This window comes from Xenopus tropicalis, chromosome 1, assembly GCF_000004195.4.
Source record: "Xenopus tropicalis strain Nigerian chromosome 1, UCB_Xtro_10.0, whole genome shotgun sequence".
NCBI classification, from domain to species: Eukaryota; Metazoa; Chordata; class Amphibia; order Anura; family Pipidae; genus Xenopus; species Xenopus tropicalis.
This window is the reverse complement of record NC_030677.2, coordinates 15390663-15417843: the sequence shown is the minus strand read 5'-3', so window position 1 is coordinate 15417843 and position 27181 is coordinate 15390663. Positions and strand designations below refer to the sequence as shown.

The window sequence follows — 27181 nt, the reverse complement described above, 5'->3', positions numbered from 1 at the left end:
ATAGATAGATAGATGATGATAGATAGATAGATAGATAGATAAATAGATAGATAAATAGATAGATAGAGTGGACATCTTAGCTTTCAATGCTTCCTATCCTCCAGGAAGAGAAGATCCATGGATATCTATAGGTTGAGTTTCTATACATAGTTGGGTCTCCTGGCTCCCAACCAAAAACAGTAGAAAGGCTCATTGTTCCAAGTGGAAGAGCGACATTGGCCACATTTCACTTTGGAACCTCATACAGCATTAGACCGAATTGTCTATTGAATTGTCTTCTTATGAAGGAAACTCCATGCCAATGGGCTTGTATATTGGTGGGGGCTACAGTAGACATCACTTAGGAAGGAAACCCTGTTATGCTGAATATAAGAAAGGCCACTGACGTAGATGGAGCTTCTTACATTCCAGCAACATTCTCCCTTTCTTTCCTCATTTCTAAGAGGCTACCTAGCAGGAAAGAGACCTCCTCTGTCTGGCTTCTGATCTTTTGCTAAACTACTTCTATTCTAAAACTGGAATATAAAGCCCACAACTCTCCAGCTGTTACTAAACTCCCAGGGGTCACTTATCAACACTTGGGCTGTAACTCATGGCAACCAATCAACTTTCTCAATTCATAGTTCTACCTGCAGCTGGCTGAAAGAAAGCCAGTCACTGATTGGTTGCTATGGGTTACTGCCCATGTGTTGAGAAATGAGCCCTGGCCCATCCCCCAGGCAGGCAGTGGCTTTGTGGGAATACTGGAATATGCAGCTACGGAAAATTCCATGGCAATAATACTCTTGCACCTTCTTACCTCAACCACTACTAATTGCTAATTTGTATTTCATGGTGCGCTAGCATAGTTGTGCATGTATTGCTAATATCATACTGACAATATGGCGGGATTATGTTATCATAATAGGAAGGGCCATTTGGCATGAAACCTGGAGCCATTTGCATTAATCTGACTAAGAAGGTTCCCCTGGGTATGTACTTTCCTGGGATTCACTGGGCTGCTCTCTTCCCCATGGTCAGACAGGAACTTTGCCCCGGTTGATTAGATACACTAAGAGATTTCCTACATGGTTTTAATGCAAATGGGCCCAGGCTTCAGTGTAGGACTTACATTTACTGCATAGCCATTAACTGAGTTTGTTGAGAATCGACATCACTACAGTAAAGTGCAAAGAAACCTGATGAGCCAGAAAATTCATTGTCTTGTTTAATATGTTGTGGGTTCAAGGATGGAGGGACCTGAGGCATCATGGGATTGCGGTTATTGCCTCAGTCTTTCAGGAACAATTTGGTAGTTCACCTGAAAAATTATTACTAAGTATCATGTAGTTCTGCAGAACAAATATAAATGCAATTAATCAGAAACCAAAACCATATAAAAAAAATAATATTGTATAATAGTGGATATAAAAAGGCAATTTGGCACCTTTAATGCTCTCTGTAAAAGCTCTTCAATATTCAGCTTCCGACTGTACCCAATATTATTCTACAGTCTCCATTTAGTCTCCATCTTGCCCTACTGTCTCCATCTTGCCCTACTGTGTCCATCTTGTCCTACTGTCTCCATCTTGCCCTACTGTCTCCATCTTGCCCTACTGTCTCCATCTTGTCCTACTGTCTCCATCTTGCCCTACTGTCTCCATCTTGCCCCCCTACTGTCTCCATCTTGTCCTACTGTCTCCATCTTGCCTACTGTCTCCATCTTGCCCTACTGTCTCCATCTTGCCCTACTGTCTCCATCTTGCCCTACTGTCTCCATCTTGCCCTACTGTCTCCATCTTGCCCTACTGTCTCCATCTTGCCCTACTGTCTCCATCTTGTCCTACTGTCTCCATCTTGCCCTACTGTCTCCATCTTGCCCTACTGTCTCCATCTTGCCCTACTGTCTCCATCTTGCCCTACTGTCTCCATCTTGTCCTACTGTCTCCATCTTGCCCTACTGTCTCCATCTTGTCCTACTGTCTCCATCTTGCCTACTGTCTCCATCTTGCCCTACTGTCTCCATCTTGTCCTACTGTCTCCATCTTGCCCTACTGTCTCCATCTTGTCCTACTGTCTCCATCTTGCCCTACTGTCTCCATCTTGTCCTACTGTCTCCATCTTGCCCTACTGTCTCCATCTTGTCCTACCGTCTCCACCTTGCCCTACTCTGTCTATCTTGCCCCACTGACTCCATCTTGCCCTACTGTCTCCATCTTGTCCTACCGTCTCCACCTTGCCCTACTCTGTCTATCTTGTCCTACCGTCTCCATCTTGTCCTGCTGTCTCCATCTTGCCCTACTGTTTCCATTTTGTCATAATGTCTCCATCTTGCCCTACTGTTTCCATTTTGTCATAATGTCTCCATCTTGTCCTACTGCCACCCTTTTGTTTCACTGTCCCATTTCAATCTGCAATATCTGCTAGCCCCTATTCTGCTGCTGTGATGGGCCCTAATTTATGCAGGACCAATTTAATCATATTTGGACCCCCTAAATTGAGTTCTAATTACAGAATTGTTCTGTTTCCCTTAAACCTATTTAAGACAAGAATTTGTCTGGCTTTTTCAGGCATTTAACATTTGTAGAACTGTATGCATCTGATTGGCTGCTTCCATCATTTCTAACCAATCTCCTTTCTTTGTGCTCCAGATGAGACACCGCGTAAGGCCTTGCCGGTTTCTAACTGTACGTTCTGTGAAAGCTTCCACTTTTATCCCCCTATCCTCACTACAAAATGATTGGGTCAGGCTGAAAAAAGGGGAAATATTTACTTTTTATGGGAAAAATCAATCAAACCTTAAAAGTTATTCCATGTAGCACATAGGGGCCTTGGATAATACTAGGGATGCACTGAATCCAAGATTTTGTTCTGGATTTGGCCAAGATTTTGCCTTTTTCTGCGGGATTCAGACGAATCCAAGTGACAGGCCGAACCAAATCCGAATTGCTAAAATCACGTGACTTTTGGTCACGTGAAAATGAAAGCTTCATGTTTGGCCTAACCCAAATGATCAGATCAGCCAGCTCTCTCCCACCATGTCGTTGTTGAAGATCTACTCATTTGGACCTCAACGAATGGTTCTGGTCATGGGTGTTAGCTTTAGTTTGGAATAATTTTTGACCAACAATTGACAGATCTATGGTCGTGCCCATAATGCAGTATTGCTTTCTGTTCAGTAGCCATGAGAAAGTGAAAATGGGAATGAGTCAAAAAGTTATTTTTAAAGCTTTATTATTGCCTCATTCATCTCAGAAATCTTCTATTGAAGTAAGAAGTATAGTCATTTTCTGCTGGGTACTTACACCTAGTAATACCCTTCTATGCTGGGTACTTACACCTAGTAATACCCTTCTATGCTGGGTACTTACACCTAGTAATACCCTTCTATGCTGGGTACTTACACCTAGTAATACCCTTCTATGCTGGGTACTTACACCTAGTAATACCCTTCTATGCTGGGTACTTACACCTAGTAATACCCTTCTATGCTGGGTACTTACACCTAGTAATACCCTTCTATGCTGGGTACTTACACCTAGTAATACCCTTCTATGCTGGGTACTTACACCTAGTAATACCCTTCTATGCTGGGTACTTACACCTAGTAATACCCTTCTATGCTGGGTACTTACACCTAGTAATACCCTTCTATGTAGTGTACCTGCAGTAGCTTGTGTTTAAAGTATTTGTTACTAGCTACTAGTCATGGGGACATGTAGAACAGATAGAATTAGTGTATGCTCACCCCACCTCACTCCCACCTCAGTGATCTCCTCATTTTTTCCAAGCCATCAACCGACTCCATGTCATGAACATGATAATAATCTACTCTAAAACCATTTTTCATGTTACCATTTGGTCATAAATGAAATTTAGGCTTAAAAAATTCCCAGACGGGATCATTATTACTCTTGTGGCACAGGGATGGTTGATGTCTCTGTTTGTTACTCTTGCTGTCCCCATTAGTATATGGAGCAGTTTCTCTAACCAGTGGTAGCACCCACCATGTCACCGTCCTAAAAGCACAAAAGGAAGTCCTACTTGTCTCCTCGAGGGATATCAATACATAAAATGTAACCTAGATACCTAAACTTTATTGAAAAAAAGATTTAATATTGTTGTTAACAGTTCAGACTGACTTTGGGATGTATGCAAAAACCTAACCAAGGTTAAAAAGGTTTGGTCTATTAATCGGGCAAATGAAATACTTTATCCTGCCAAAGACCATCCACCGATTCCAGGCAAGTGGTCTGTATCCATGTTATACGGGAACTTTTAGCACTCCCTCAACCTTATATGCTTTGCTGCTAACAACTCAGTTATAGATTCCAAATCTCTGGATGGAGATTCCATATCTCTGGTGGGATTGGTAGATCAATGTTGCGCTGGTATCTCCATTTTCTCTTGCCATTAGTCAGGGCCTCACAGCCTTCTGTGAGTTCTCTGCAGCAGGAAAAAAATGTAGTTTAGGGTAACTCTCAATAAATACCTCAAGAAATTTATCAAACACCCATGAGAATCACAGTCGATTACGTTTCAATATGGAAGAACCATGTGATGTCAGGGTTCTTCCCCTTATGGCACTGCAAGCATAGCTAGACTTCATCTGCCCATGAATGTAGTCAAGGGGACATACTTATATGCCCCTAGCTCTCTATTCACTTGCTTAGGGTGCCAATAATATCCTACACAAGTGATTAAAGAGCTGAGACTGAGACATTTCCTACTGGAGAGCTGTGGTGAGCTCTATTCTCATTTTTTCATACATACACCCTAAAGATGTGTAGAATATGGACCTTTCTATGTCATTAGACATTTGTTCTTAGGTGTGTTTCAGTGAGGTGAAACCACCCAGAGTTCAACTTGTCCATGTGGAATATTATACTTGTACTTGTGTCTCTCAACATGAAGCAAAATGCACCTATGTAACTTGTATTTCTGTGCCCAACTCTAGTTGATGACACTTTGGGATTTCTGCCAACCTTCGGGCCTTGCTATGTGAACCTTTATGGCAGCCCTCGGGAGTTCACTGGGTTTCCAGACCCTTATGAAGATCTGAACTTGGGGAAGGTAAAAGATTATTGTATAATATACCCTCATATTTGTATTATTTTGTATTTCCTTGATTCCCATATGGCCTTGTCCCCAAGTGTGTTGCCAATCAATGTGACCAATCACAGCTCAACCCCAATCTCCCCTACAAACCCCTTCCCAACAGGAGAGTTACTAGGTTTGAATCCTGGGGCCCATATTCCTGGTCTGGTGGGGTTTCCCATGATCTGTTATTATTTGTTTTTGCTGTATAATCCAGAATACACTGTATTTTCAAGATGAAAATATCCCTTATGGATGTTCTAATTCATATGTACAAATGAAATTGACGGAACTTAGAATTTCACATGGCCTTCATTCTTCCTACATACCCTGAGCATCACCTGGAACACAATTGACAGTTCATTCAGCAACTCAATGTTTATTAAAAAGGTTCTAGATAGTTGATTCTATTCTGTAGGCCATGTACAAACAGGCATTCTTCCCTTTAGTTGACTTGGTTTGGGTTCTACTAGAGTTCTCCTCAGGGCAGACAACTGCAAAACCCCTCTAACAGTCACTAGAATGCTGATACACTCAGTGTGGGTTTCATGACAGTTCATTCAGCAACTCAATGTTTATTGAAATGTTCTAGATGGTTGATTCTATTCTGTAGGCCGAGTACAAACAGGCATTTTTCCCTTTAGTTGACTTGGCTTGGGTTCTACTAGAGTTCTCCTCAGGGCAGACAACTGCAAAACCCTTTTAACAGTCACTAGAATGCTGATACACTCAGTGTGGGTTTCATGACAGTTCATTCAGCAACTCAGTGTTTATTGAAAGGTTCTAGATGGGTTCTAGATTCTATTCTGTATGCCATGTTCAAACAAGCTTTCTTCCCTTTAGTTGACTTGATTTAAATTTTACTAGAGTTCTCCTCAGGGCAGACAACTGCAAAACCCTTCTATCAGTCATGAGAATGCTTATCCCCACTACCAACTGCCCGTCTTACTAGCAGTAAAAGCCTATAAAGCATCCCGTTGGTCAAGCAAGAGTACTAACGCCCCTATAACTTTATTAGCATTGTATTCCTTTTTCACATATCTGACTCCATTTTCAAATACCAAATCTCCTCCTCCTATTACTTTGTGTTCTTACATAAATAATACTTATGGCGCATCTTTCCTCCCACGTTTAGTGGCCAATCTAAAGCCTGAATGTATTTAGCACTTTCGTGCCACGTAGCACAAACTGCATTGAACTTGGAACTGAGCGTTCCTCTCATTCATCTCTTTAGTTTCAAGCTTTACATATTTAACAATCACTCCGTTATTAAAGGACGGTTCTGCCAAAGTTCAGCGGAATATCGGAGAAACTTAAATGCTGTAGTGTTGACTCCTGTTGGCCCAGGCGCTAACCCACTGTACTTTAATGTTAGCTTCTCCTTGACTAAATATTAAGGCTCCTGTGTTTCTGCCACGTGGATTTGGTCCCACAGCCTTTCTGGCCTCCGGTTGATATCTAGCTCCCATAGATACTCCATCTGCAGCCCAACAATCTTTTGGACTTGTCCAATCTGATTCCCACTATGGTCTGAAGTGTCATATCTACTAAACAGGACATTCCATACTTCGATACCAGTTGACCTAAGTACCTTTCTTTTAGGCTAACCAATGCCACGGACACACAAGTCCACCCAAACTTTGATAAAACATATTCTTACATCTACCTGTCTCTCCATTGCCCGACTATACAATAAGACCCCAAAATTTGGTCTTCTTGGGAAATGTTAGCCTTAAACCTCTGAGTCTCCATTGAAATCTACATGCAATATCATACAGGTATGGGATCCCTTATCTGGAAACCCATTATCCAGAAAGTTCCGAATTACGGAAAGGCCATCTCCCATAGACTCCATTATAAGCAAATAATTCTAATTTTTAATAATGATTCCCCTTTCTCTGTAATAATAAAACAGTACCTGTACTTGATCCCAACTAAGATATAATTACCCCTTATTGGGGGCAGAACAGCCCTATTGGGTTTATTTAATGGTTAAATGATTCACTTTTCTCTGTAATAATAAAACAGTACCTGTACTTGATCCCAACTAAGATATAATTACCCCTTATTGGGGCAGAACAGCCCTATTGGGTTTATTTCATGGTTAAATGATTCCCTTTTCTCTGTAATAATAAAACAGTACCTGTACTTGATCCCAACTAAGATATAATTACCCCTTATTGGGGCAGAACAGCCCTATTGGGTTTATTTCATGGTTAAATGATTCCCTTTTCTCTGTAATAATAAAACAGTACCTGTACTTGATCCCAACTAAGATATAATTACCCCTTATTGGGGCAGAACAGCCCTATTGGGTTTATTTAATGGTTAAATGATTTCCTTTTCTCTGTAATAATAAAACAGTACCTGTAATTGATCCCAACTAAGATATAATTACCCCTTATTGGGGGCAGAACAGCCCTATTGGGTTTATTTAATGGTTAAATGATTTCCTTTTCTCTGTAATAATAAAACAGTACCTGTACTTGATCCCAACTAAGATACAATTACCCCTTATTGGGGCAGAACAGCCCTATTGGGTTTATTTCATGGTTAAATGTATTTTTCTGAATGGTGAGGAGAACCAAGGAGGGCCCACTGTTACTGTTACTGTAATGTGCTTTTCTATTGTGATCCACTGCTCACCAACTGTAGATCTTCTTTGCAATTTTTTCCATCACTATCTCCGAGCACTTTTATACCTTATGGTCATTAAACATTACATTTCCCACTGTTTATAACAAGGGGTTTGATTCTTTCTTCCATCCAAGGGAGAAGGAGTGGCTTACCGTGGTCGGGTCCTTCTGGAGTTGGAGACAAAGCTGGTGGAGCAGGCTGAGCAGAAGGTGGAAGACATTCCTTCAGATGATATTTCACGGGTTGAGGTAAGAACATGTTTGTTTAATATGGGAGAAGAAGGCTTCCCACAAAAAAGCTCCAGTCTTCTAATTTCCGTAATCTGGTTAAACAGTTGCTCAGGTTTCTCGTTGGGTACCTGCAAACGGTCCTTGCTTGGTGAGCGCCGAGCGTTCCTTCATGACTAGGAAGCCATAAAATAACTTAATTGGCCTGCAAATGTCTTACTACAGTGCATAGATTTCAGTTAATTTGTGTTTTTCTTACCGGCAACTCATACATTTCACAAGGGGCCTTGATGAACGATGTGAGGGGATCCTTCTGATTTTCTTCACACTATTAATCTATTTCATTTTTTTGGGGGGGGGGCATATACATTGTGGTCATTATGGTAAATCGCATTGGTTTCTGTGAGCGCGAATGTGTCTGCTTCATGTTCATAAGACCCTTTCTTGTAAGTGGAACGCTCCACAAACTGGACTGAGCAATGGTCCTAAAGTGACACAATATACAATATCTACTGTAAGTAATGTTTATAGAACTGTATTTTTACTAATGTGCTTTCCAAGCGGAGGGCCTTTTATCTGATGTACCACTTGGTTGGTTAATCCATTTAGAATTTGGCCTACAAGCGCTGTGCCAGCCATCTTGCTAAGGCCTGCTGACATGTTATTGGTTGGTGGGCAGAGTAAAGGTTCCCATACACGGTCTGATACGCTTGCTTGGCGATGTCGCCAAGTGAGCGGATCTTCTCCCAATATCCCCACCTACGGGTGGGCGATATCGGGAGAATCCAGGCTAATTTGATTGTTTGTCCCTGGGGCCAAATGATGGAATTATAATGACAGGTATAGGAAAAGTCAGTCCGGGGACCGCATCAACGAGTCGATGCGGTCCCCGATCTGACTAGATTTTTAAACCTGCCTGATCGCTATCTGGCCAATTTCAGGCCAGATATCGGTCAGGCAGGCCTGTCGGTAGTGCCCATACAAAGGCCGATTAGCTGCCGAATCGGTCTAAGGGACCGATATCGGCAGCTAAAATTGGCCCGTGTATGGGGACCTTAAGGCCCACCACCCAACAACCCAAGTCTTGCACCAGCTCAAACCAGCCCAAACAAGTGGCTTTGGCCCAGTCTGCACCACACCAGGCCGTTTGTTACTATTTACAAGCTTTTTACCTCTGGCAAGGCTGTCCAACTGACTACACAAGGTCCCAGGAGATTTTCAAGGCCTTCAGCAGGTCCAATATCTCCATAGACCTCTATGTAAAACAGTATTGTTTCATTATAATCTGACCCCAGTGTCGGACTGGCCCACCAGGATACCAGGAAAACTCCCGGTGGCCCAGGTGCCAGTGGGCCCTCCTGCTCGTGACCATTTGGCCTGTTTCATGGTCATTCCCTATTTCTGAATGGGAAGAAAGAAGAAAATTAGATGGAAGGATAGATGCTAATATGTTAAATAAAGAGAATTGGAGAATAAAGAGGTTGAGTGAGGAAAGGAGAAAAATTAGTTTGGAGAGTGGGTCCATGGTCTCAGGTTTTCTGGTGGGCCCCTGTCTGACACTGTCTGACCCCCAAATGTAAATAGTATAAGAAATGGGTCTTGGCATTAAAAACATTGGGCAGTTTTATTTCTGTTTATAATGAATAAACTTGCATGCCTTTTTGCTTAGTGCTGTGCATCATTAGGCACCAAAGGTGTAAAATAAAGGGCAGCCATAGAAAGGAACTATTCTCTATTTCACAGAAATATCTCCGCAGACGGAAGTACTGCCTCTTTGCCGCTTTCTATTCAGCCACCATGTTGCAGGACGTCGATGACGCCATTCAGTTTGAGGTCAGCATTGGAAATTATGGAAACAAGTTCGACAACACCTGCCTCCCCCTGGCCTCCACCACGCAGTACAGCCGGGCTGTGTTCGACGGTAAGAGGCACCCATTGTGGGACGGGAGTTTTCCCTCGGTGCTAATTGAAAATCATGCAAAAGGAAAACATTGCAGACTGGATAAAGTATGTGCGCTTCCCTCGCTCCCTAACTGGCGTCTAATTGCTAATAAATGAGGGAAGCTCAGGAGTCGGCACAGGCTATAAAGCATTCTTAGTGCAAGAGTTGAGCCGATTCCTGGAATTTGGGCAAAAGTCTGGACTAACTCCCAGGCACCGCTGTACTGCACCGTGCGAAACAAAGGCCCACAGAATCAACTACAGATTGGCAGGCAGGGGCCCCAGTGAGAAGAGAAATGAGGGCCCCAACCAAAGAAGAAAAAGATAAATAAAACATGTCCAGTCTGCAGCCTTGTGCCTTTATATGGGCACAGAACCCCTCAGTGACTGCTAATATCCTTATCATTTACAGTAGGGGGTACATTATCCCTTATAATACATGAGTGATACTCAGAGTTCCCTGTATAACTCAGCCTGCAGCCTTGTGCCTTTATATGGGCACAGAACCCCTCAGTGACTGCTAATATCCTTATCATTTACAGTAGGGGGTACATTATCCCTTATAATACATGAGTGATACTCAGAGTTCCCTGTATAACTCAGCCTGCAGCCTTGTGCCTTTATATGGGCACAGAACCCCTCAGTGACTGCTAATATCCTTATCATTTACAGTAGGGGGTACATTATCCTTATAATACATGAGTGAGCCTGCATATATGGCACAGAACCCCTCAGTGACTGCCTTATCGGGTACATACTCAGAGTTCCCTGTATAACTCAGCCTGCAGCCTTGTGCCTTTATATGGGCACAGAACCCCTCAGTGACTGCTAATATCCTTATCATTTACAGTAGGGGTACATTATCCCTTATAATACATGAGTGATACTCAGAGTTCCCTGTATAACTCAGCCTGCAGCCTTGTGCCTTTATATGGGCACAGAACCCCTCAGTGACTGCTAATATCCTTATCATTTACAGTAGGGGGTACATTATCCCTTATAATACATGAGTGATACTCAGAGTTCCCTGTATAACTCAGCCTGCAGCCTTGTGCCTTTATATGGGCACAGAACCCCTCAGTGACTGCTAATATCCTTATCATTTACAGTAGGGGTACATTATCCCTTAATAATACATGAGTGATACTCAGAGTTCCCTGTATAACTCAGCCTGCAGCCTTGTGCCTTTATATGGGGGCACAGAACCCCTCAGTGACTGCTAATATCCTTATCATTTACAGTAGGGGGTACATTATCCCTTATAATACATGAGTGATACTCAGAGTTCCCTGTATAACTCAGCCTGCAGCCTTGTGCCTTTATATGGGCCACAGAACCCCTCAGTGACTGCTAATATCCTTATCATTTACAGTAGGGGGTACATTATCCCTTATAATACATGAGTGATACTCAGAGTTCCCTGTATAACTCAGCCTGCAGCCTTGTGCCTTTATATGGGCACAGAACCCCTCAGTGACTGCTAATATCCTTATCATTTACAGTAGGGGGTACATTATCCCTTATAATACATGAGTGGCATGTAGCACAAGCAGTGAGTATAGACAGGCAGAACAGTCTATATATTATAAATGATATTAGACATCCCTTTAGCTGTAGAATAGTGGAACCTGCTTCCAAGTAGACTGGTGACTCTGAAAGTGCATAGACTTTACTCCAGGCCTCTTAACCAATCAGATGTAGTAATTACAGCTCTGCTTTCCCCCTTTCTCCCCACAGGTTGCCAGTACTATTATCTCCCCTGGGGTAACGTAAAGCCCGTTGTTGTTCTCTCATCTCACTGGGAAGACATCGGCCACAGAACTGACACTCAGAATATTCTACAATACGCCATCGATAATCTGGTAAGGGAAACAGCAACCAGGATTTACTTTAGATGAAAATGGAAGTTCATGATTAATATTTCTCCCAATATGAAGGGTGTAAACAACTGGCCGAGGCCTAAAATAAAATACATGGGCGGCCCGATGTGCTAGAATGATACCACCCAACTGGCCAGTCCCAATTTTGACAACTCAGTCCCGGATTCTTATTGATAAGTCTGCACTAAAGCCCCAAAAAGATACAAAGTTTCTCAAACTTAATGAAATAAGTAGCTTTTGCAAAAGCCCAGAATACTTACCCCCTGCACTGAGATACAATTGTAACTAGTGATGAGCAAATCTGTCCTATTTCGTGAAAAAAAAAAAATCAACTTTTTTGACGCAACTGCACCATTTTTTACGTGGCCGTGTCTTTTTTTTTTAATGCTTTTTTCACACAACCATGAATTTTATGAGGCAAAATTTTGTGGAACCTTTGTGAGACAATTCACCAATGGCGAAATGCGGAATTTCGTTGCAAATCCATACCTAGCAATAACATTTGCTCATCACTAATTGTAACCAATAAGCCAAACAGGTCTCTTGGGGGGAACTGAGACTCGCAGCTTAAGGGTAAGAACCCACGGAGCGAGTCCCTCACTTGGATAGATCTCTGCTATCGCGGGCGAATAACCGCTCCGGAAAGCCTTTCCACCGGCAACAATAGAAGTCACCGGTGGAAAGCCCTTTGCATCGCTTAGTTTTCCGAAGTTGCGCGACTTCTTATTACTGAAGCGTTGCCAAGGGCTTTCCACCAATGACTTCTATTGTTGCCGGTAAAAAGCCTTTTTGATAGCAGCCACCTATCGTATGCGAGTAACTCGCTCTGTGGGTTCTTACCCAAAAGGGCAATTTCACCTTCATTAGCAAGACTGAAATAACATAAAACAAGACCCCCAAAACCTCCAGAAATGTGTTCAAACTTCACATAACCTGCCATTTTGTAAAATGGGAGTGGTATTTAGGGGGCGTGGTCAAAATGTTTTTGCATTGGGAGATATGGGATTCCTGGTGCCCCAGGTTAAACCCAAAAGATTCTAGTTTACTCCCAACTTGGCACTGATCATTCTATGGTGGAGGCTTTGTTACCGAGTAGCAGGAAGGGCAGTAGAAGTCAACTTGGCCAACACGGAACCCAATCATTCGCTGAGAGACATGAAGGCGGCAGTTGCTTTGAAGGCAAGTTCTGAAGGTTTCCTACTTATAGTAGATCTATGTGGTCTTATTGCCGGTAAAAAGCCTTTTTGATAGCAGCCATCTATCCTGGGCGAGTAACTCACTCCGTGGGTTCTTACCCAAAAGGGCAATTTCCCCTTCATTAGCAAGACTGTAATAACGCAAAAAACAAGACCCCAAAACCTCCAGAAATGTCTTCAAATTTTACATAACCTGACAAATTTAGTCAAATGGGAGTGGTATTTAGGGGGTGTGGTCACGAAAATGGGCGTGGTCAAAATGTTATGCATTGGCACGACATTTAGTTTTGACCCTCTTGTTGGGAGATATGGGATACCTGGTTAAACCCAAAAGATTCTTGTTTACTCCCAACTGATGGTGCTATGGTGGAGGCTTGGTTACTGAGTAGCAGGAAGGGCAGTAGAAGTCAACTTGGCCAACATGGAACCCAATCATTCGCTGAGAGACGTCAAGGCGGCAGTTGCTTTGAAGGCAAGTTCTGAAGGTTTCCTACTTATAGTGGATGTATGGGGTCCGCCCCTGTATTAAACTGTCACAAGTGGTGCCCAGAAGTCTTGGTATTGTGTGTGCTAGGGATGAAAGGGCCCGGCAATAACAGCTTCCAACTAATTGGCACAAACAAGGCATAATAAGGGGACCGGCTACACAAGAGGACAGTGTCTGAGCCGACAAACTGGGGATAAGATGTGGTTTTGCTTTTCATAGGCAGCGAATCTGGACTGGGTCCACCTTGCTGTGAAAGCTAAGAGCTCCCCCTACGACTTGGACGCTTTGGTCGCGCGTTTGTTTGATGACATCATCACCGACTGCAGGTAAATCTGCCAGATTCCGCTGGAATCGCTTTCCTACATTTATTGCAGAAAGATGTATTTTTGTTGGAAAGGGGTCTTTCTTTTATAAAAAGGGAGAGAAAAAACCCCTCCCCGTTTGTTCATGTTTACCCCAAATACGGAGCCAGAGTACAAAGTTGAAAACGTGATGTGTAAAACAGGCCATAAATCTGGGGTCCCAGCCCCGGCGCTGTGTACGTGAATAGGGCGGATTGTATCCCGGAGTCGTAGGTTTTATGGCAAATAAAATGGAGTTTGGCGCGAGCAGCGTGGAGCGCTTCCTTCTGATCATGGAACGTTTCTCTCCTCTGTCTTCCAGCATCTCATACAGCGCTGTAACCCCTTAGGCTCCCCTTAATTACAGTGCCGTAACCCCTTAGGCTCCCCTTAATTACAGCACCGTAACCCCTTAGGCTCCCCTTAATTACAGCACCGTAACCCCTTAGGCTCCCCTTAATTACAGCACCATAACCCTTTAGGCTCCCCTTAATTACAGCACCATAACCCTTTAGGCTCCCCTTAATTACAGCACCGTAACCCCTTAGGCTCCCCTTAATTACAGCACCGTAACCCCTTAGGCTCCCCTTAATTACAGCACCGTAACCCCTTAGGCTCCCCTTAATTACAGCGCTGTAACCCCTTAGGCTCCCCTTAATTACAGCGCTGTAACCCCTTAGGCTCCCCTTAATTACAGCCCTGTAACCCCTTAGGCTCCCCTTAATTACAGCGCCGTAACCCCTTAGGCTCCCCTTAATTACAGCACCATAACCCTTTAGGCTCCCCTTAATTACAGCACCGTAACCCTTTAGGCTCCCCTTAATTACAGCACCGTAACCCCTTAGGCTCCCCTTAATTACAGCGCTGTAACCCCTTAGGCTCCCCTTAATTACAGCGCTGTAACCCCTTAGGCTCCCCTTAATTACAGCCCTGTAACCCCTTAGGCTCCCCTTAATTACAGCACCGTAACCCCTTAGGCTCCCCTTAATTACAGCACCATAACCCTTTAGGCTCCCCTTAATTACAGCACCGTAACCCTTTAGGCTCCCCTTAATTACAGCACCGTAACCCCTTAGGCTCCCCTTAATTACAGCACCATAACCCTTTAGGCTCCCCTTAATTACAGCACCGTAACCCCTTAGGCTCCCCTTAATTACAGCGCCGTAACCCCTTAGGCTCCCCTTAATTACAGCACCGTAACCCCTTAGGCTCCCCTTAATTACAGCACCTTAACCCCTTAGGCTCCCCTTAATTACAGCACCGTAACCCCTTAGGCTCCCCTTAATTACAGCACCGTAACCCCTTAGGCTCCCCTTAATTACAGCACCGTAACCCCTTAGGCTCCCCTTAATTACAGCGCTGTAACCCCTTAGGCTCCCCTTAATTACAGCGCTGTAACCCCTTAGGCTCCCCTTAATTACAGCCCTGTAACCCCTTAGGCTCCCCTTAATTACAGCGCTGTAACCCCTTAGGCTCCCCTTAATTACAGCGCTGTAACCCCTTAGGCTCCCCTTAATTACAGCGCCATAACCCCTTAGGCTCCCCTTAATTACAGCGCTGTAACCCCTTAGGCTCCCCTTAATTACAGCGCCATAACCCCTTAGGCTCCCCTTAATTACAGCGCTGTAACTGCTTAGGCTCCCCTTAATTACAGCGCCGTAACCCCTTAGGCTCCCCTTAATTACAGCACCGTAACCCCTTAGGCTCCCCTTAATTACAGCGCCGTAACCCCTTAGGCTCCCCTTAATTACAGCGCTGTAACTGCTTAGGCTCCCCTTAATTACAGCACCGTAACCCCTTAGGCTCCCCTTAATTACAGCGCCGTAACCCCTTAGACTCCCCTTAATTACAGCGCCGTAACCCCTTAGGCTCCCCTTAATTACAGCGCCGTAACCCCTTAGGCTCCCCTTAATTACAGCACCGTAACCCCTTAGGCTCCCCTTAATTACAGCACTGTAACCCCTTAGGCTCCCCTTAATTACAGCACTGTAACCCCTTAGGCTCCCCTTAATTACAGCACCTAACCCCTTAGGCTCCCCTTAATTACAGCACTGTAACCCCTTAGGCTCCCCTTAATTACAGCACTGCTGGGTGGGCAGACGGGTTGTACATACAATAAAATGCATTTGCACAAGAGAAGGGTTACTGTGAGGAATCAGAATGTACATATCAGTATTTGGCTGTAGAAAGGAGGGGAACTTGGCAGTATTTCTATATATTTATTTGCTGGGATACAGAAGCAGGACATACAGGCGTATAGAGCTTAAAGGAGAAGGGAAGGTACAATTACTGGGGGGGGGGTTGTGATCCTCTTCTTTCTGTTTTATTCTTTGGGATTGACACGTGCGCAGTATTATGTTATATTATGTTCCAGGCCAATATTCCTCAATTTAATCAGAATAATCATAAAAACGTATTAAATGGAGAAACCAGAATGTTCCCGGACATGATGGAGGGCCGTTCGGAAGAAAGAGATGAGTGGCATTGGTGCCTATTATTTGTGTCGCCGGTGACTATTCTTTTGTCACCCGCGGCTATTCTTTTGTTGCCCGCGGATATTGTTTTGTCGCCCGCGGCTATTTTTTTGTCGCCTGCGGCTATTATTTTGTCACCCACTGCTATTATTTTGTTGCATGGCTATTCTTTTGTTGCCCGCGGCTATTATTTTGTCTCCCGCGGCTATTATTTTGTTGCATGGCTATTCTTTCGTCACCCGCGGCTATTCTTTTGTTGCATGGCTATTCTTTTGTTGCCCGCGGCTATTATTTTGTTGCATGGCTATTCTTTTGTTGCCCGCGGCTATTATTTTGTTGCATGGCTATTCTTTTGTCACCCGCGGCTATTATTTTGTTGCATGGCTATTCTTTTGTCACCCGCGGCTATTATTTTGTTGCATGGCTATTCTTTTGTTGCCCGCGGCTATTATTTTGTTGCATGGCTATTCTTTTGTCACCCGCGGCTATTATTTTGTTGCATGGCTATTCTTTTGTTGCCCGCGGCTATTATTTTGTTGCATGGCTATTCTTTTGTCACCCGTGGCTATTATTTTGTTGCATGGCTATTCTTTTGTTGCCCGCGGCTATTCTTTTGTTGCATGGCTATTCTTTTGTCACCCGCGGCTATTATTTTGTTGCATGGCTATACTTTTGTTGCCCGCGGCTATTATTTAGTCGCCCGCGGCTATTATTTTGTTGCATGGCTATTCTTTCGTCGCCCGCGGCTATTATTTTGTTGCATGGCTATTCTTTTGTCGCCCTCAGCTATTATTTCATCTCCCGTGGTTATTATTTTGTTGCATGGCTATTCTTTTGTCGCCTGTGGCTATTATTTCGTTGCCCGTGGCTATTATTTTGTTGCATGGCTATTATTTCGTCGCCCGTGGCTATTATTTTGTTGCATGGCTATTATTTCATCGCCCGTGGCTATTATTTTGTCACCTGGGGCTATTATTTTGTCGCCCGCAGCTATTCTTTTGTCACCTGCGACTATTCTTTTTTGACGCCGGCGACAATTTTTGGACGTGCGGTGAATTTTTCATCCGCTTCGCGAAACAATCCGCCAATGGTAAAACGCAGGAATCCATGCCTGGCGAAACATTTTGCCCATCACTAATTATAGTAATACCAATGGGGGGGATTGGTAGAGTACACTAGGAGGCATATTCCCATGGGGTCGGATACCTTAACCTTGGGTAAGGTTTTGCTTCATATTCTTGGGGATACTTCTTATCAGTAGAACATATGGACTCTAATGTCCATAGATGGAGTAGGAATGTTTAACTGTCAGCTATGGGGGGCACTCAGGGAAGGGTGGGCATGTCTAGCAGGAACTTCTGAATTTTGCGGAAGATTCACTCATGAGATGCAGAACATGTGGGCAGATGTGTTCAGTGTTGGTGGAGATGTGGTTGGGTCAGACATAAGGACCAGCTATGAAGCTTCAAAGTGTGGCCCTAAGTGTAGGGTGGACTGGGCACTGGCACGAGGGGGGCTTCTAGCGGCTGCTTCATGTCACAGGGTGGTCTTTATTTCATGTGCAGACGTGATGGGCTGAGGGGCTCAGGGGGCTAGCAGTAGCCACTATGCACTACAGAGGGGCCCCTGGGATCTGCAAATACAGGATGAAGCCAGAGATGCCGGGAAAGGATCCTGTAAAATACAAATACGCAGCTTTATATAATACAATCCTCCCAGGGGGGGAATAAATATCATCCATAAGAGGCTCTTTGGCTTTTCATAATCAGCCAATACTGGGGAAAGCAAGTTGGCCTGGAGCTGCCGGAGCGAGGTATCAACATGTCTGAGAAATTACACTAACGAGATGTGACTCGGCTGCATATGTACTCCTTCCTCACCTTCCTCATCATCTGCCTCTATACCCGAGCTCCTGTAGCACATTATGTACCCCCATCTTGTAATATATATATTATACAGGGAACTCTGAGTATCACTCATGTATTATAAGGGATAATGTACCCCCTACTGTAAATGATAAGGATATTAGCAGTCACTGTGGGGTTCTGTGCCCATATAAAGGCACAAGGCTGCAGGCTGAGTTATACAGGGAACTCTGAGTATCACTCATGTATTATAAGGGATCATGTACCCCCTACTGTAAATGATAAGGATATTAGCAGTCACTGAGGGGTTCTGTGCCCATATAAAGGCACAAGGCTGCAGGCTGAGTTATACAGGGAACTCTGAGTATCACTCATGTATTATAAGGGATCATGTACCCCCTACTGTAAATGATAAGGATATTAGCAGTCACTGAGGGGTTCTGTGCCCATATAAAGGCACAAGGCTGCAGGCTGAGTTATACAGGGAACTCTGAGTATCACTCATGTATTATAAGGGATAATGTACCCCCTACTGTAAATGATAAGGATATTAGCAGTCACTGAGGGGTTCTGTGCCCATATAAAGGCACAAGGCTGCAGGCTGAGTTATACAGGGAACTCTGAGTATCACTCATGTATTATAAGGATAATGTACCCCCTACTGTAAATGATAAGGATATTAGCAGTCACTGAGGGGTTCTGTGCCCATATAAAGGCACAAGGCTGCAGGCTGAGTTATACAGGGAACTCTGAGTATCACTCATGTATTATAAGGGATAATGTACCCCCTACTGTAAATGATAAGGATATTAGCAGTCACTGAGGGGTTCTGTGCCCATATAAAGGCACAAGGCTGCAGGCTGAGTTATACAGGGAACTCTGAGTATCACTCATGTATTATAAGGGATAATGTACCCCCCTACTGTAAATGATAAGGATATTAGCAGTCACTGAGGGGTTCTGTGCCCATATAAAGGCACAAGGCTGCAGGCTGAGTTATACAGGGAACTCTGAGTATCACTCATGTATTATAAGGGATAATGTACCCCCTACTGTAAATGATAAGGATATTAGCAGTCACTGAGGGGTTCTGTGCCCATATAAAGGCACAAGGCTGCAGGCTGAGTTATACAGGGAACTCTGAGTATCACTCATGTATTATAAGGGATAATGTACCCCCTACTGTAAATTATAAGGATATTAGCAGTCACTGAGGGGTTCTGTGCCCCCCATATAAAGGCACAAGGCTGCAGGCTGAGTTATACAGGGAACTCTGAGTATCACTCATGTATTATAAGGGATAATGTACCCCCTACAGAAGATGTTAATGACCAGTTCCATGGCCACAAACCCACAAGGAACAGGCCTTGGAACCCTAATGCAGCTTCTGTTATATTTTAGTGTAGGGCGCACATTATTTCTTACAATATGTAATTGTGTGAGGCACCGATGAACATATTTCTGAACATTTTTTGGCTATTACTGAAATATTTGTGAAATATTTTTTTTTGGCAGCCTATTGTTTAATTATTCCGCCAGTGACAAACCAACACAATCTGAGGAATTTCAAAACTTGGACTTTTCGCTCCTCTCTACTTATATGTGAGAAGTCTGGCAGGCAACCGTAACCAAGCAAAAGGCATAGAGGCTAGCCTAGGATACAAGCCTAGAACGTTTCCATCGATATAGAGCAGGGGTGGGCAGCCTAGTACATGTCTGGGTGTGTTGAACTGCCACAGCACCCACCCCCCTCTTTAACCATCGTTGGATCTTAATGAAATACCAAGAGGTCTAGTTGACCATTATGTGTGGGGGTCATGTGGTTGCACTTTCCGTTCTCCCCAGTCTCCTCTCAGTCCCCTTTAGTTGTATGACCTCTTCTTAGAGATATTTCCTCTCCTTTCCAAGGGTCGGTACCACTGGGAGACCCTTTAAGACACCATTAAAAGAAATGGTTTTGGTTTCTGAGGTGGGAATGAAGAAGGTTTCATCACCTCCACACAAGTGAGACGGCTGGAATGCCAAGTATCTGGGATGTTGGACGCTCTCCAGGCTGTTGAGTTCCTGTTGGTTTCAGAAAGTATCACGGGGGATTCGGAGAAATGTACGGTTTCGGCTGTGAGGATTTGATATTGGGGGTGGGATTCTGAAGATATGAAGTCTTTATACGCAGTATATAAAACAAGCTTAATAGCATGGACACTATTAGGAATGCACCGAACCCACCTTTTTTGGCTTTGGCCGAACCCCCGAACCCACCCTGACGGAATCTGCCGAATCCTGAACCGAATCCAAATCCTAATATACTGTATGCTAATAAGGATCAGGAAGGGTTAAAAGTTGCCGCGTGGCCATCATGTTTGAAAAGAACCCCCTCCCCCACTAAAGTTTAACCCTTTCCGAATGGTAATTAGCACATGCTAATTGATGTTAATTAGGATTCGGATTCAGTTTGGCCGGGACCATAGATTCGTCCGAAACCGAATCCATCAAAAAAAAGGCTGGATTCGGCTCGAATCCCAAACCAAATCCGGGATTTGGTGCATCCCTAGACACTATATATACAAGTATCCAGGCACATAATGGGGCCAAAGTAACTGGACACCACTTCTAAAATCGAAAGGTCCTAAACTGGGACCTCTAACTGCCAACTAAGAAACATCTGGCTTTGGCAGATGCCAAAAAAGAGCTTCTTGTCTGATTAAAACAAACCTGAACTCTATGGTGCAAGATGTCTTTCTTTTCCTAGACAATTCTGTTCCTAGGCCCTTCTCTGTCTCAGGAAAACCAAAACCAAAGCGAGGTCAGTACAGAAATAGATTACTAAGATGGCAGTGAAAAAATCTGAGTAGTCTGCACAAAGCTCTGACCTCAACCCAACTAAGCACTACCACTGGTGCCCAATCTCACTTATACGGTAGTGTTGTGGGTGAATGGAAGCAAATCCAGCCAGCAATGCTCCTACATCTAGTGGGGACCTTCCTAGAAGAATAGAGGCTGCTATAGAGGAAAGGGGGAACAAACTTTTTATTTATCACCTTGGTTTCTAAATGAGAAGTTGGACAGGGAGGGGCATCCAGTATGGAGGAATCTCCATTCATCCGTAGTACGGGATTGCTTGGACTGCTAACAGGTTGGCTGTGCCCAATTGTCCCATGACCTTATATGTAGGGCAGTGTATGAATGGCATGTTGAGTTTCGTAGGGTTGGAGCAATATATGGAGGGAATGTAGAGCTTCTCAGGGACGATGCTGAATTGATGGGTTGCAGGTTTCTCTGAGGTCTGTCAGTGTGAAGGACAAATGCCGAAACTCTTACAGCCCAGGCTCCTTTACTCTTCTCTCATTTTTCATTCTTTTCTTGTAGCCACGCCCTGCCAGATGTCAAGTCTATGCAAGGGACCACCCACCTGGACCAGTACTTGTACAGATTCCGCAAGACCAACCTTGCCCAGATTGTCCAGGCGGCTCTGAAACTCAAGCACGATGACTGTGTGGAGCAGGAGAATGTGATGGAGCAGGCAGAGGACTGGCTAATGCGACTAAAGGCTATGGCTGAGGAGGTAACATACATCTCTTCTCTCCTTTCCAGCTGCTGATTGGTTGTCTCCAATGTTAATAAACACACCCCTCACTGTCAGTTGCATCATCCAGATGGTGTCGTACTATCACTCCAAGCATCCCACGGCAGCTCATTTCAGCTCCACGACTACAGTTGGCCGATCTTGGTCTAAAAGACCATAACTTTATGTAACCACCTTTCAGCGTATCAAGGTGCCAATATTCCATGACGTTTGTTTTGTAGCGGCAGTTGCGTTCCCTCGGAACATCTGCACCTCAGCTGTATGGCAGCCCATCTGCTGATCTGGGGCAGGAAGAGGACATGTCAGTATCTTGGCTCATCCATGGCTTGTCTGACAGCTTCATTACTTTTCATTATATAACTGCCCGCAGTTTAGCAGTTCCTAGTTCCTCGGCTTTAAAATCAGCCATGACGGGGCCTTAACCATTTAAAGGAAAATTGAACCAACTGAGAAGTTTTATCATGTAGACAACAACGTTCTTAGGTCCTTCATTTATAAATCATTTTAGGTTCATGATCTGCTGTATTAGGGATCCAATATGGCCACTGTGTCATTTAACTGTATGGGATCCCTTATCCGGAAACCCATTATCCAGAAAGTTCCGAATTACGGAAAGCCTTTTTCCCATAGACTCAATTTTAATCAAATAATTCAGAATTTTAAAACGGATTTCCATTTCCTCTGTAATAATAAAACAGTACCTGTACTTGATCCCAACTAAGATATAATTACCCCTTATTGGGGGCAGAACAGCCCTATTGGGTTTAATTAATGGTTAAATGATTCCCTTTTCTCTGTAATAATAAAACAGTACCTGTACTTGATCCCAACTAAGATATAATTACCCCTTATTGGGGCAGAACAGCCCTATTGGGTTTATTTAATGGTTAAATGATTCCCTTTTCTCTGTAATAATAAAACAGTACCTGTACTTGATCCCAACTAAGATATAATTACCCCTTATTGGGGGCAGAACAGTCCTATTGGGTTTATTCAATGGTTAAATGATTCCCTTTTCTCTGTAATAATAAAACAGTACCTGTACTTGATCCCAACTAAGATATAAATAATCCTTATTGGGGGCAGAACAGCCCTATTGGGTTTGATTCATATTTTATTGATTCTTTAGTAGACTTAAGTTATGGAGATCCAAATTACAGAAAGACCCCTTATCCGGAATACCCTTGGTTCCAAGCATTCTGGATAACGGGTCCTATACCTGTACTAAGGGTTCCAAAATACCCCTATATATATATATATAAAGTTCCACAAGGTAGGCACTCTCGAAAGAGAAGGATTCCGTTGCCTGGGTGCAGTCCTCAATCATATGAATAGAAACTCGAAGAAACGGGCCGCTCCACACAGGACTTAAACAAACGGGCCGCTCCACACAGGACTTAAACAAACGGGCCGCTCCACACAGGACTTATGTCAAATAAAGAGATTTTTATTTCAGACTATAACAAAGACTGATGTTTCGGCTGGATCTCCAGCCTTTCTCAAAAAATCAAAGGGGAAAAATACAGTGCTACAAAGAAACAATCATAGTAATAGTACACCGCACCGCGTGCCTTCTGATACCGGCCAGTGTGTATAGTTATTACTTTACAGATATACAAAGTTTCTAAATGCAGGGAAAGGGTAGCCCATGGACCATATATTTAGTCAATGAACCACACATTTAAAGGTAACACTTAAGTAGCTCATAGCAAAATCAAATCAGTATATCGATGTTACCAGGGTAGTATCTTCCTAGCAACCTAAGTGCAGAACCGTTGCGACAATAAAGTCGCATATTGGTCGTAAGTTATCCAAAAGGGACAATGAAGATGAAAAATGTGTCAAAAGAATAAAAATAAAAATAAAATAACAATAAAACACATGCCGTGCACTAGCGGAATCTAGAGTGCCGAGAAGAAAGCAAGAAGGAGAACATCCTGGAGAACGTCCAGGAACATCAGCTAGTATCATAGGGCTCGTGGGTCAGGGGAGTATTCTCCACTGGTGTCCGGATCTAGAATAAAAATCTCTTTATTCGACATAAGTCCTGTGTGGAGCGGCCCGTTTATTCGAGTCTCCATCTTGGAGTCAGGAAGGAATTTTTTCCCCTCTGAGGCAAATTAGAGAGGCTTCAGATGGGGTTTTTTGCCTTCCTCTGGATCAACTTGTAGTTAGGCAGGTTAGGTATAGGCATTATGGTTGAACTTGATGGACGTATGTCTTTTTTCAACCCAACTTACTATGTTACTATGTTACTTATATATAGATCAGTAGAGTAGAACACAGAGCACTCATGGGAAATTGAATGGTGTAAGTAGATGTTTCGGCCCTACACAGAGGAACTTTTTCAGACATTAATGGGCCTCTGTGTAGTGATAATGAAGTGATGAAACCTGCTTATTAGATTGATAATGGAATTAGATGTCTTACTTAAATAAAATGAAATATGGGTTAGGTGGTCTGCTGGAACCCCATGGAGACAGCGGAGGTTGGGCATACACTGCCATACCATTTAAACATCCCTTTGTTTGGCAAGTCATCCGGCTGGGTGTCCAGAACCCCATTAGATATTGCTGAACATTAACAGTGCCTGTCTACATTGTGGCTCTTTTTTCCATCATTTTCCAATTTTCAGCCGTATTCTGTTTTGTGTTTGTTGGAATGGCTGAGAGATACTTTGTGAATTCCCGTTTGTAGCCGCAGAACAGCCTGCCAGACATAGTGATTTGGATGTTACAAGGGGAGAAGCGTGTGGCTTATTATAGAATGCCGGCCCGCGATGTCCTTTTCTCCAGGAATGGCTCCAAGTGTTGCGGCAAGAACTGCGGGAAGCTCCAGACAATATTTCTCAAAGTATGTATTCTTATCCTTCCCTCTGCGCGATCTCCATGCATATCCCTTGGCATTTACTCATTTTCCTTCTCCCACCAACTTTTTGGGTTGGAAATTGCTCTTTCATCTACTCTAGGGTAAAAAATCTGCCATTTTCCCCCATGGTGCAGGTAGATCTAGGGCTCACCGCTGCCTTGTTTGATCTTCGCCCACAGTCTCCAGTTTGTTCCCAGGCTTCTAGCATACTGGCTTGCCTTGCAATAAACAAGCTATGCATTATTGTGTATTTACAGCCCCCTGTAAGTGTGAGTATTCCATGGCTATTCTTGGACACGCCTTCTGTTTGCAAGGTCTTCTCTAATTGGATCCTGGACTTACCAGGTTCTAAGTACAGTCTTAAGGTGGCCATACACAGGCCGATTGTAGCTGCCGATATCGGTCCCTTGGACCAATTCGGCAGATTATTGGCCAGTGTAGGGGCAGGAACGAGGGGCATGCCCGACCGATATCTGGCCTGAAATCGGGCAGATATCGATCGGGCAGGTTAAAAAATCTAGTCGCATCGGCTCGTTGATGCGGTCCCCGGACCGACTTTGCCTATGCCCATCATGCCCCAGAGCCAAACAATCAAATTAGCCTGGATTCTCCCGATATCGCCCACCCATAGCCAAGCCAAGCGAGCGGATCTGCCAGTGTATGGGGACCTTTAGTGTGAGTATTCCATGGCTATTCTTGGACATTCCTTCTGTTTGTAAGGTCTTCGGATCGGGGACCGCATCAATGAGCCGGCTCATTGATGCGGTCCTCGAACCAACTGCCCCATTGCCACCATTATAATTCGATCGTTTAGCCCCAGGATCAAATAAGCCTACATGCTCCCCGATATCGCCCACCCGTAGGTGGTAATGTCGGGTGAAGTTCTGCTCGCTTGGCGACCTTGCCAAGCGAGCGGATCTTCATGTGTATGGGCACCTTTACACAGTATCATTATCTTGGATATCTTTCAACCTACTAACTTTAATGGCTTATTCAAACACAAGTAGCCATGTATACATAGGTGCAACAAGGAGGCCACTAGCTGCTAATAACATACCACCAATCTGTCTCAGAGCTTGGACTTGCAAAGAGCTATACAGTCACATGTTAAGCATTCCCACTTTGTGCTACTTATACCCCCTCCTATGTGTAATTTTGCACTGTTTCCCAGTTTCCTCAGGAAGGAACCCAAGGAGCGAAGATGCCAGCTCAGGTTCGAGTCCAGCTGTGGTTTGGGCTCGCTGTGGATCAGAAGGAATTCAATCATTATGCTCAGGGGAAATTGTCTGTTTTTGCTGAAGCTGTAAGTTTTCCAAATATGTTTCTACCTATCATGCCCTTGAGATATCTTTACTAGACTTTGCACTTGTTTTACATCACCTTCTTCACTGTATGACCCTGTATGATTTAGTTGGATAAAGGGGCAACCAAGCAGAGGAGCAAGCAAAGCTTTGAGTAGTAGGGTAGGCAATGTAGGGGTTCTAGAAGACTAGCCAACATGAAATGATGGGAAGGCATACTGCAGTACGCAAAACTCCCAAGGCCTCAGCCCTGTTGGCTACCACTATAAAGAACTGGCCAGCTGAATTACGACCCTACATAAACCCAGTTATAGAGTTTCTTAAGGAACTTTTCCATTATCCAGACCAAGTGTGGATATCATTCTGATTGTGGCAATGTATGATGTTTGTGTAGAGAATGATGGCCAATGTCACTCAGAGAAATCCAGTTCATAAAAATCCACCTAGTGGTTAACTGGTGGCTGCCATTTTGATTCTAAATAGCAGATATATTGATGATATTTATGATATTGCTGATGCCTAATCAGTATAACATAAGCTCTGGTGAGTATAAAGTGACACAAAATGATTGTTAGTGGGTCTAAACCCTTCCCTAGTAGCAACTAGATCCTAGCTACTCTCATATCTTAACAATAAAAGTATTTCATAGCAACTGTTTTTTGGGTGATTCGATTCTTTGTAACCTTCTATCCTATTTTCTGAATTCGCAGTATGAAAACCAAACAAAGCTGGCTCTCGTGGGCAACTGGGGAACAACTGGCCTTACGTACCCCAAATACTCAGACGTGACCGGGAAAATCAAACTTCCAAAGGAGAGTTTCAAGGCTTCCACTGGATGGAGCTGGGCCGGAGACTGGTTTATCAGCCCGGAGAAAACGTGAGTTCAGTTTATTTAAGTCACAATGGGCCCTTGTGTTTACAGTAGGGACTATTCATTGGTTTCTGGAGAGCCCAGATCCCAAGCAATTAGCGTAATCAGGACAGCATGCCAGGAACAGCCGGGTGGCCATGGACGTAGTAGAATATGCAGAGAACGGAATTATTTTATATCTCGAAGTAAGAGCTTAGAAAGCGCAGAACAAGGCTTTCCTCAGATCTTGAGCTTTTGGACATGTTTTTCCACCTAATCCCTTTCTTTGTTTAAAAAACCACATCCAGATGGTCGAGTCTTGTAAGGCAAATGCACAGGGATGTCCAAACGGCACCAGTCCAGCTGTTATGGAACAACAAATACCAGCTTCTTCTGACAGCTGAGCATGGGGGGGGCAGTTATCATACAAGGTACAGACTGGGGGGGGCAGCTAT

The 27181-nt window shown here is 43.8% G+C and overlaps 1 protein-coding gene across 8 annotated transcripts in view; it reads left to right on the top strand.

Annotated features, from left to right (window-relative positions):
- LOC100488564 (dysferlin) overlaps positions 1–27181 on the top strand; it is a 204524-nt gene that overhangs the window by 58675 nt on the left and 118668 nt on the right. For 4 of the 8 annotated variants that reach the window (XM_031895263.1, XM_031895265.1, XM_031895267.1 and 1 more), the window contains exons 17-26: positions 2631–2666; positions 4937–5052; positions 7848–7961; positions 9684–9861; positions 11619–11743; positions 13664–13770; positions 21491–21686; positions 24405–24560; positions 25747–25878; positions 26587–26753. In XM_031895263.1, coding sequence (XP_031751123.1) covers positions 2631–2666; positions 4937–5052; positions 7848–7961; positions 9684–9861; positions 11619–11743; positions 13664–13770; positions 21491–21686; positions 24405–24560; positions 25747–25878; positions 26587–26753 — 1327 coding nt within the window. The remainder of the gene's footprint in view (positions 1–2630; positions 2667–4936; positions 5053–7847; positions 7962–9683; positions 9862–11618; positions 11744–13663; positions 13771–21490; positions 21687–24404; positions 24561–25746; positions 25879–26586; positions 26754–27181) is intronic. The other 4 variants (XM_031895266.1, XM_031895269.1, XM_031895268.1 and 1 more) reach the window with 1 other exon arrangement.